The sequence below is a fragment of the Leucopleurus acutus genome (assembly GCF_964270905.1).
Source record: "Leucopleurus acutus genome assembly, chromosome: X".
Taxonomy (NCBI): Eukaryota; Metazoa; Chordata; class Mammalia; order Artiodactyla; family Delphinidae; genus Leucopleurus; species Leucopleurus acutus.
In genome coordinates, this window is record NC_139148.1 from 42391394 (window position 1) to 42402162 (window position 10769).

At 54.3% G+C, this 10769-nt stretch overlaps 1 protein-coding gene across 2 annotated transcripts; it reads left to right on the forward strand.

Annotated features, from left to right (window-relative positions):
- Nucleotides 1–171: 171 nt before the first annotated feature.
- On the forward strand, nt 172–8647 carry SUV39H1 (SUV39H1 histone lysine methyltransferase; the record flags this gene model as incomplete). 2 transcript variants are annotated; one of them, XM_082864574.1, is made up of 5 exons in its annotated part: nt 172–379; nt 1669–2331; nt 7416–7562; nt 7645–7783; nt 8514–8647. In XM_082864574.1, exons 1-5 carry the CDS (start codon nt 194–196, stop codon nt 8645–8647), a joined length of 1269 nt encoding a protein of 422 aa, XP_082720700.1. In that variant the 5' UTR covers nt 172–193. The 2 variants fall into 2 exon arrangements, with proteins under 2 accessions (XP_082720700.1, XP_082720699.1); XM_082864573.1 differs by having other exon boundaries at nt 7645–7774.
- Nucleotides 8648–10769: the final 2122 nt, after the last annotated feature.

The window sequence follows — 10769 nt, forward strand, 5'->3', positions numbered from 1 at the left end:
AAGTCTGCTGCTCCAGGGAAAGCCTTGGACAGTGAGCATTGAGATGGGAGTGGCACATTTTTGTTGTAGAAGGGTCTTAGCATTGGGAAGGCCTGTGGGAAGGCCTGTGGATTAAATTTCACTGACTCTGAGGTAGTCCTTTGGAAGTCCCAGGGAAGATTTGGGGTCCTCTTTGACCCCTGGCCTTGCCAGGATGCCCAGCAATAGTTCCTTCATGGCCCCCTTTGTTCTAGGCTGCAGTGTGTGTTGCAAGTCTTCTTGGAATCAGCTACAGGACCTGTGCCGCCTGGCCAAACTCTCCTGCCCTGCCCTTGGCATCTCCAAGAGGAATCTCTATGACTTTGAAGTCGAGTACCTGTGCGATTACAAAAAGATCCGCGTGAGTCTGGGGTGACCATGGCCGGGGCAGGGGTGACTCAAGGAAGCTGGCTTCCTGCCCCCTTACCCCCAATTACCCACATCTGTTTCCAAAAGTAATTTTCTCCTCTGATCTTAAAAAAATAGGATTAGTAGGCCCTCTTATCATCTCCATTTTACAGGTGGGAAAACTAAGTGGCTTTCCGAGAGCGGCAGGAGCCAGAATGAATCCCCAGATAAATCTCTCCTCCCACCTCCCTAGGAATACAAACCAATTGCAAAGATTGAGATGTTGACCCCAGTAGTGGAGATAATGACAGCTAATGGTTATGAGCACTTTGCCTGCCAGGCACTTCCTTTCAGAAACTCATTTAATCCTGCCAGCAACATTGTAAAATGGGAACTGTTATTGTTGCCAGAGGAGGTAATGGCAGGATGGTTAAGAGAGCAGCCTGGAGCCAGCATGCTTGGGTTCAGATCCTGGCTCTGTAACCCCGGGATACTTACCCAAATTCTCTGTACTTAATTTTCCTCATCTATAAAATGGGTATAATTAGTAGTATCTACCTCATATAGAGTTGTGAGGGTTAGATTAGTTAATACATGTAAGTTGCTTAGAACAGTACCTGCTACATAACGAATGCTAGAAAAATGTCAGCTTTTTTTTTTCTTATTTACAGATGAAGAAACAGGCCCAGCAAGGTTAAATAACTGCCTAAGTTTACACTGCTAGGGAGCGGCAGTTTCAGGATTTGTCTAGTTGTAGAATCTGTGTAGTTAAACTCTATCCTATAGCTGCCGCTCAGCAAGAAAAGATCCCTCTGGCTGCTGTGTGGAGAACAGACTGTAGGGGCAAGGGTGGAAGCAGGGGGACAGGTGAGGAGGCTGCTGCACTCCAGGCGAGCAATGACGGTGGTGACGGTGACAGAGGTGTGAAGTGTAGGATTCTGGATGTAGCTTGAAGGCAGGGCTGACAGGATCTCCTGAGAGTGGATGTGGGGAGTGTGAGAAAAAGGAGTCAAGGATGACTTGGAGAGCTGGACTGAACAGCTAGCAGGAGGGAATATGTTTGGGAGATTAAATTAAAAGTTGGGATTTAGACAGATAGTAAGCAGGAGCGAGGGATTTGAACCCAGTGAGCCTCACTCTAGAGCCCATGCTTTTTAACCACTGCACAGAGTCATTCCAGGAAACGGGGGGAACAGTTTGGGTGTTGTCCACAGGCGTTGGGATGGAAGTCCCATGAGGGCTGGCCCAAGGGTCTCGTCTATCACTTACAGTGACCTCATCCCTCCCCGCCCCACCCCCCAGGAACAGGAGTATTACCTGGTAAAATGGCGTGGGTACCCAGACTCAGAGAGCACCTGGGAGCCACGGCAGAATCTCAAGTGTGTGCGCATTCTCAAGCAGTTTCACAAGGACTTGGAAAGGGAGCTGCTCCGGCGGCACCACCGGTCAAAGCCACCCCGGCACCTGGACCCAAGCCTGGCCAACTACCTGGTGCAGAAGGCCAAGCAGAGGCGGGCGCTCCGGCGCTGGGAGCAGGAGCTCAACGCCAAGCGCAGCCACCTGGGACGCATCACCGTGGAGAACGAGGTGGACCTGGATGGCCCCCCACGGGCCTTCGTGTACATCAACGAGTACCGTGTCGGTGAGGGCATCACCCTCAACCAGGTGGCTGTGGGCTGCGAGTGCCAAGACTGTTTGTGGGCACCTGCTGGAGGCTGTTGCCCTGGGGCGTCGCTGCACAAGTTTGCCTACAATGACCAGGGCCAGGTGCGCCTGCGAGCCGGGCTGCCCATCTACGAGTGCAACTCCCGCTGCCGCTGTGGCTATGACTGCCCCAACCGCGTGGTACAGAAGGGCATCCGCTATGACCTTTGCATCTTCCGCACGGATGATGGACGTGGCTGGGGTGTCCGCACGCTGGAGAAGATCCGCAAGAACAGCTTCGTCATGGAGTACGTGGGAGAGGTAGGGAGACGGGGCTGTGCGCAGCTCTCCCCACGTGTGTTCCCACCGTGCGCGCCCAGCTCTCCCCACTGTGTGCCTGCAGCTTCCCTGCTTTCCCTGTGGGAAAGGTGTTGAGGGGGTTAACCTGAGTGTGAGAGGGACATCCTGGCAGGGGCGAGTATTCCAAGCTGGTAAAGGCACGTTGAAATACCTCCAGACTGGGTTGACTTCATAAGGGTACCTAGCAAAGAGGAAAGCGGGAACTGAAATCCAGGCAGCGTTCCTTTTAACAGACCGTGTGGTCTGCACAGGATTGCGTCACCTGAAAAGGCACTTCCTCTTCTCATTTCACGAGGGTCCAGCTTATCACCAAGCTGTGTCTACCCAGAAGGAGCACCTTTTACTTATCTGCACAAAAGGAACACAGTCTGGAGTAGGACATAGACATGCCTTGGGGAGGTTGGCTACCTCCTCTTTTAGCCGCGCAGGACACTGGGGAAAGGCGGGCTGTGTCCAGCAGGCTAGCCGCTGGACCAGACGAGCCCCACATCTTAATGGCTTTGCATGCTATAAGACCGTTTGCTCTACCAGTGTGGGCATTTGGGTCGTATCCTTCCACACGACGGCGTGGCCACCTAGGTTCTTTCCCTCTTGTGCCTGTGCCATGCCTTAGAGTCGCCTCTGATCCTCAGCATTGCCTGGCAAGTAGGCTGGGGGTTGCAGAAGGGGAGATTTCTGAGAGGCCAGGCCTGGACGCGGTGCATATCATGTCTGCCCGCACCTACTGGCTGGAACCGAGTCACTGGCCTTACCTCAGTGCAAAGCAGCTGTGAAGTGTGATTCAGCCATATGCCCAAGTGGAAAACAAAAAGGGATTTGGGTGAATAACTAGCAAGTGTCTCCAACAGCAAGTGTCATCTTCTAAGATGGGACGTGGTGGGCATTTGGAGTGGGGCAGTTCTTTGTTACGTAGGACCGTCTCATGCATTGGGGAACATTTAACATCCCTGGACCTTGACCATTTAAATCCATGAGTGTGCCTTGTCACGATGACAACCCCAAACACCTCCGTATTTCTGTGGGTCTCTTAGGGGTATGACATGGCTGGGAAGTGACAGAATTGGCCTAAGGGACGCACACCTGAGGATGTCTACACTGTAGTGATAACACTGATGAAGAGGAGAGGCTCCTGCTCTGAGGAACTGTAAAGTAGAGAGGGTCATAGCCCCCGGGGCTGGGAGCGGGGCAGAGACCGTCTAGAAGCAGAGCAGTCCACACTGCAGAGGACCCTGACAGTCTGGACAAGGAGATGTCCACACCCCAGATAATCCCAGTGGTCGGGTGGAGGAAATGTCCACATGTTGAAGGACCTGACAGTCTAGAGGAAGAAGGAGGTGACCACAGCCCAGAGGGTTCCTGACAGTCTAGAGAAGGGGGGGGTCCTGACAATCTGTAGGAAGAGGTGTCCATGTCCCAGAACGACCTGAGGAAGAGAGCAGGCTCTCCAGAGGACCCTGGCGGTCTGACTTAGGAAGTGTCCACACCCACACTGCCCTGACACTCAGGAAAGTGAAGTGTCCTCACTCCAGAGGGATAATGACAGTCTGAAGGAGCTCAGGTCTACACCTAAGAGACTCTGACAGCCTGGAGGAAGTGTCCACACCCTCAGCGCCCTGACACTCTGGTGGAGATGTCCAGACCTTAGAGGGACAGTGACAGTGTGGAAGAGATGTCACACCCAGAGCTATGTTAGCAGTGCAGGGGATGAGGTGTCCACACCCACAGGAGTCAACAGTCCTAGAGGAAGTCCAGAGCAGTGGGTATCCCTAGCTTCACTGCACTGACAGTCTTTGGAGGAGCTGTCAACAGCACAGGAGAATCCTGACAGGCAAGGAGGAGGAAGAGTCTTCATCTCACTGGCACCCCAAGGTCCCCTGGGCCCAATACTTTTCCCACCATTCTTCCTTAGTGTCCTTACTCCTCCACGCTGTAAACATGGCGGTTTCTGGGGACCCTGCGGTGCTGTCCTACCGGGTGTTATCAAGGGCATATCCCCGACCCGTTCACCACACTGTCCTCCTCCAATCTGGACCTCCGTTCACTCTCCACCTCTGCACTGACAGTCCTTCCACGTGAGCTGCCCTTCCACGTTCTGTCAGAACATCTCCACCCTCACCCAGCAGAGAACATAGCCTGTTTTATCAATTCTGAAACATGCACTTTCTTCATATTTTAACAACTCTGAAATGAAAGTGAGTCTCGCTTTAGTTTAATTAAATGATGGCATATCATCATTTAATTAGCAGCAGTTTTTCCTTTCTCGGGAAAGGGCGCACAAAATCAGGGAGCCTGTTAGATTTTGACAAGCTACGGTACTCATAACCACTCCTAACACAAAAACAAACAGAAATCCCTCTCACATCTCTGATCTTGTTGGATTTTGACAACAGCCCCTATCAGGTTGGGATGATTGTCACTGTCATCTCCATTCGACAGATGAGAAAACTGAGGCCCAGAGAGGTATAGTAAAGTGCTCAGTCACCAAGCTAGTAAAGTGGGTAAAAAAGGCCCAAATGTCTAAAACTGGTGTGCTGCCAAACCTGGTGGAGTGTTGTTTTTTGGATTTGGGGGGGCGGGGTTGGCTGAGGAAACGGGCAGGGAGAGAACATTCAGGATCCCATATCTGGGACGGGGCAGAGCAGCAACTGGACTCTGAGTCTTCTGGTTCCCATTCCCATCAAAACCCTTTCCCGGCTGCCAGCTTCTAGCCCATCTGTCTTCCCCAGTCACTCCAGAGAATTGCTGGGGAGCAGGGAAATGGACTGATTTGTTCTCAGGTTTTCAGGGTGGACCACCCCTTACAGAGTGGGAATGAAAAGAAGACAGAGAGAAGGAACCGTTTGTGCCCTGCAGGGTTTGCAGTGTGACTCACTCCTGGGGAGACTGGGGGAGCAGGTAGGGGCAGAACAGGCAGGAAGATGGAGACTGAGGAGGAGGTGGGCATTCCCTCTGGTTGGGGAGGGGCCCAAAGGGAAAAGCTGGCCCAGACACCACCCAGTATGCTCATGAGCCCAGGAGAGGCTGTCCTTTGATCCCAGGCTTCTGAAGGCAGCGGTGGGTGGGGATTGGGAGCTTCAGGAAGGCTGCACAGAGAAGTGACATCTTTGGGAGCTGATGTCACAAGGAAGAGTATGTGGGAGGTGGAGGGAAACTGACCTTGATATACTCTTCCTCAAAATGCTTCTGTGGCTCCTGTTTTGTCCCTCAGGAGAGTCCCCACTTTTCAATCTGGTCAAAGCCCTTGTGTGATCTGCAGTTTGCTTTGATGGTGTATCTTTTTTCCACTGCCCCTTAAACTCTAAGCACTGTGGGTGTCTGAGTCCATCTATGTTACCAGATTGTGACCCACGAGGGCCAGACTGGACCTGGTCCCTGTGACTTCCCCACCAAATTGACCCCTGAGGGCCAGGACAAAGCCTGGTTCCTGTGTCTCCCCCACCCAACTGTAACCCCTGAGTACTGGGACCAGGCACAGGGTAGGCCTCATGAAAATCCACTGAATGAATGAGTGAACAAACAAAAATTGAGGGTATGGGGGAGCCAGGTTCCTCACGGAATGGAGCTGGAGTATGGGGCAGTGAGCAGTGCGGCCTGAGGGATAGGCCTTGGTCTTCTAAGGGGGTTGTTGATTGGCATTCAGCACGGAGCAGAGACTGGAGGTGATGGGGGAGGAGGCAGGGAGGAGGCTAGAGAAAACGGAGGCTGGTCAAGACCAGAAGTAGGAAGAGCAAGGTCACTGGCTGGCTTGAGGATGAGCAAGGAAGGAGGCCCGGGTGGGTCTTGGGCTTATGCCCAGTGTGGCAGGAGGGTGGTGGTGGGCAGTGGGTCTCTGATGAAGGGAGAAGGAAGGAATAAGGGGTGTGGCGAGAAGAGAGTGCCTGAGTTGCCTATAGAACCACTGCTGGACAGAGGTCAGGTCTCCGAGCTAGAAAGCAGGATACAAATAATGGGCATCTGCTGTGTGTCTGCTGTGTACTGTGCTGGCACTTGTGTCTGAGGGCCGGGCAGAAACCCGGGAGTGGAGAACGAGGCCGGCCCTGGTCTAGGGGCACCCAGGCTGAGGAGGGGGCAATCTTGGCTACCGCGGGACCTCACCCAGAGGCATGGGCCCAGAAGAGGGGACATGAGGGATGGAGAGGAGGGATGGGGTGTGGCAGGGGCTGGGGTGAGGAATCCGTCACCAGCATTTGGGAAGCAAGGACAGGCTGGGCTAGGATAATGGTCCAGTTACTAGGACAGATGGGGACCCATCTGGGGAGGAGGAAATGCCTACTGCTGTCTTAAATACCAGTTGTTGGCAGTGTGCGGTGTCAGGGCTGAGCGAGGTGCTCTACTCTGTGCTCTGGTCCCCTTTCTTTCCTCTTCCATCTCTGAGTTTTTGGCCTTGGTCTCTTTTTTGTGATCTCAGACTCCTTGGGGTCTTGGGCCTTTTTTCTGGACCTGGATCTTTTGCATTAAGATTCTGTCTGTTTCTAACTCTCTGCCTCTAGCTCTCTCTTCTGAGTCCCTTTCTCATTCACTCAGTCTCCCTTTTCCCAGGCCTCTCTCTTCAGCTTACTCTCCATGTTCCTTTTGCTGTCTGCACTGCCCTGCACTGGCTCGGTTCTCTAGTGCTGGATCCTGCAGCGCCTCAGGCTCTCTCGCCCTGGATCAGTCAGCCTCTCACCCCCACTCTCCCCACCCCTCTCTGTTGAGTACTGGGTCTTCTTCTTTCTCACCCTTGATCTGGGTCCCCTCACTATGTCCTACTATGGGTATCTCACTATGGGGACCTCTGTCTGTCACTCCTGGACCTTGTGGCCGCCCTCCGCCTACCGTTGAGACTCCCAGTGCCCTCCAGAGGGCTGAGAAGGGCTGACACACCCTGTGCGTCACTGCCTTGCATGTGTCCACACCGCCCAGCCCCGCTGAGCCAGCTGCAGGGTGCGGGTGCCTCCTTGCTCCCTTGTTCTCCTCCAGGGGGGCCATGCTAGGGGGTCGGGAGCTGTGCTGGCTTTCCTGAACCTTCTTGGCCAACCTCCCCTCCCCTGTGGCCTTCTCCTCAGATCATTACCTCAGAGGAGGCAGAGCGGCGGGGCCAGATCTACGACCGCCAGGGCGCCACCTACCTCTTTGACCTGGACTACGTGGAGGATGTGTACACCGTGGACGCCGCCTATTACGGCAACATCTCCCATTTTGTCAACCACAGTGTGGGTACCCCGAAGGCGGGCGGGGGGTCGGGAGGAGCAGGCTGGGCCCCTCCTCACCCTCCCACTGTTCTTTTTTGCCCAGTGTGACCCCAACCTCCAGGTGTACAACGTCTTCATAGACAACCTTGATGAGCGGCTGCCCCGCATTGCTTTCTTTGCCACAAGAACCATCCGGGCAGGCGAGGAGCTTACCTTCGATTACAACATGCAAGGTGGGGGTGGCAGGGGACCGCGGGCAGGGACACACGATGACGTGGGGCACAAGGACCCTTCCCCAAGGAACTTTAAGATGTTCTTACTCCCAGTCTCATATCTGGACTCCTGGACCCCTGCCTACCCTTTGGGGGTCCCTTAATTCCCAGCCACTGGACCCCAATCCTGATACACTCATGCCTTCTCCCAGGGCTCCCGGGGGAGGATGTTTGGCTCAACAGTTATGACACTCCTCCTGACTCCAATCTTGTCTGAATTTCCCCAGTCCCCCAACCCGCCCTGCTCCTAACCCCCTTTGGCCTTCCTCATTCTAAGCCTCTGGACACCCTTGTGGCCTCCAACCAGTCCCCTTCTTGACCAACTAGCCACCTCTGAGACACTCGAGGGGGGATCTTTGGCAGGAGAGTTCAGATGCCCCTCTGGATGCCCAGGTGACCCTCCATTCCTGACCCCTGCCTGACACAACCCTCTTGGTTGCCCCTGACAGCTCCCTGACACCCCTCCTCCAAGAACCCCCAATCCCTGGCCATCTTCCTAATACCTGAACACCCATCTAGTGCTAAGCCCTGGCCCTTGCCTGAAACCACCAACCCCATGACCCCTTCCTGACCCAGACCTCAGACCTGCTCCCATCCCCTAAGATCCCTGGGTCCCGTGGTAAAAAGGGCAGTGGGACAACTTCATCTAGGCCTTCTATCTAACAAGTACCCCCCCCCACCCCCGGCTATGACTCCACAGTGGACCCCGTGGACATGGAGAGCACCCGCATGGACTCCAACTTTGGCCTGGCCGGGCTCCCCGGCTCCCCCAAGAAGCGGGTCCGTATTGAATGCAAGTGTGGGACTGAATCCTGCCGCAAATACCTCTTCTAGCCCTTTGAAGTCTGAGGCCAGACTGACCATGGGGGCCTAAATATGCGTACCCCACCCACCCACTGCTGCCCTCCTGTTGAGGAACGACTGCCAGGGCCTCCTGCCTGCCTCTGCCTGCCCCCACCTGCCCTATGCTCGGCGCTGCGGGGCCATGGGGAGGACAGACTACAGGAGTTCCCTCTCCCTGTCCCAGCCCCATCCGTGGGTTGCACTTACCCCTGCCCACCTTCGGAAGTGATTTTTCAGCACCAGGACTTTCTGCAGTTGGGATTTCATCGCCTAGCAAGGAGGTCCAAGGGCTGAGCCCCAGCCCAGACCCAGAATAGAAAGACGTTTGTTTTTGCACCTGCTTCTGCCTGGAGCTTGAGGGGTCTGTTGCAGGCCCTCTCCCCACTACCCCAAGGGTGTGGGGAAGCGGCCCCAGGACAGGCTGATACCAGAGCCCAGGGTTCCCAGCCCACTGTCTCCCCTACCACAGAAACGTTGTGCTAGTGAAAGAAAGGGGGTCTCCAAGGCTGGGGTCTGAGGCTGGTTCCTGCTTATGCTTGCATGCTCCTAGTGTCGGCCTAAGAGCCGTAGGGTCTCTTTTTCAGGGCTGTGCGTCTGAGAAGTGGACACCCACATGCCACTGGAAGGACAGTGGATGCCCATGGCCTGTTGGCCAGTGAAAGGCAGTCCAGACTTTCCCAGCCCTTAAGGTGGGCTGGGACTGAGCTTTGCCTTTGGGAGTACATAGAAGGTGCCCAGGGCTCTCAGGAGCTCAGAGGGTGCTGGGAGCTCTAAACCTGGGGTGCGACGACTGCTGGGAGTACCCAGAGCTGGAACTGAGACCTGGCTAGGCTGTAGATAGCACTTAGGACAAAATGTGCATTGATGGGGCGTTGATGAGGTGCCAGGCACTGGGCAGAGCACCTGGTCCATGTGGATTGTCTCAGGGAAGCCTTGGAAACAATGGAGGTGGATCCCAGGAACGGGCCCATGTGGCAGAAGGCAAAGCGCAGGCCAAGAATGGGGGTGGGGCTGGCTTACCCACGAGGGTGTGGTGAGGCGAGGGGAGCCTCTGCTGCCTCCCAGCCCTGGCCCTTTGTGCTCACCTTGGGTCCACTGGTCTCAAAAGTTACCTGCCCACAAATGTACAAAAGGTGAAGGCTCTGATGGCTGCCTCGCCCCTTGCTTCCCCTGTGAGGTCTTCTCTAGGAAGCGTAGTGTCCCTACGTGACATTGTGTGCCCTGCCACCAGATCTGTGTGTCCGTTTATATGTCCGTCTGTGTGTCCGTGCTCCCACCCCAGACTGACCTTCAGGCATGGACTGAATCTGATTCTTCTCTTGTATATCCCTCAGCCCTACCCAGCCTGGGATGGGCATCAATAAAACAAATTATTGACTGAACAAACCAAGGTGTGGGGATTGAAGACCTTGTGTAGGTGGGGGTTGGGGAGGTGAGAGGCTAGGAGCCGGGGGCACCCAGGAACGCAGTCCTCCAACCTCAGCCATTTGACTAACACTCCCCACAGTGCACCACTTGCACCGTCGTCTGCATAACATCCTGACCTAAAATAAGCTTGCTTTATACTTAAATTTTATAATGCACTGAAAAAGCAAACTAAATCCATTGCTGTTTAAATGGACAAACCATTATCACTGGCCATAAACAAAAACCAGAGAAATAAATACAGTGGAGATAGATACAGAAATAAGACACAATTCTAGCTGGATCCTCCCTGCTCTTCAAAGTTTTGAGCCCAAAGCCTGCCTACTGCATTCAAAGAGAAAAGTTTGTGTGTGCTGGGGGAAGGTTTTTCTGCAAATATTTATTGAGCACCTATACGTGCCAGGGTATAGAGCAGATAACAACGAGATGGTGTTTCAAGTATATGTACTTGTTTTTATCACCCCTCAACCTGAACGTGAGCCAGTGCCCTTTGGTTTTGCTCAGAGACTGCACATGCTGTGGCACATACCCAAAGATTTCAAAGACCTCACACACAGGTGACAGAATCCTCAACAGCTCAGAGACCTCAGGGCACCTAGGGCATGAGCCTCCAAACAGCTCATAGACCTTATACATTGGATATTGACCCCAAACCTCAGGGACCTCACACCCTGGGACATACATCTCC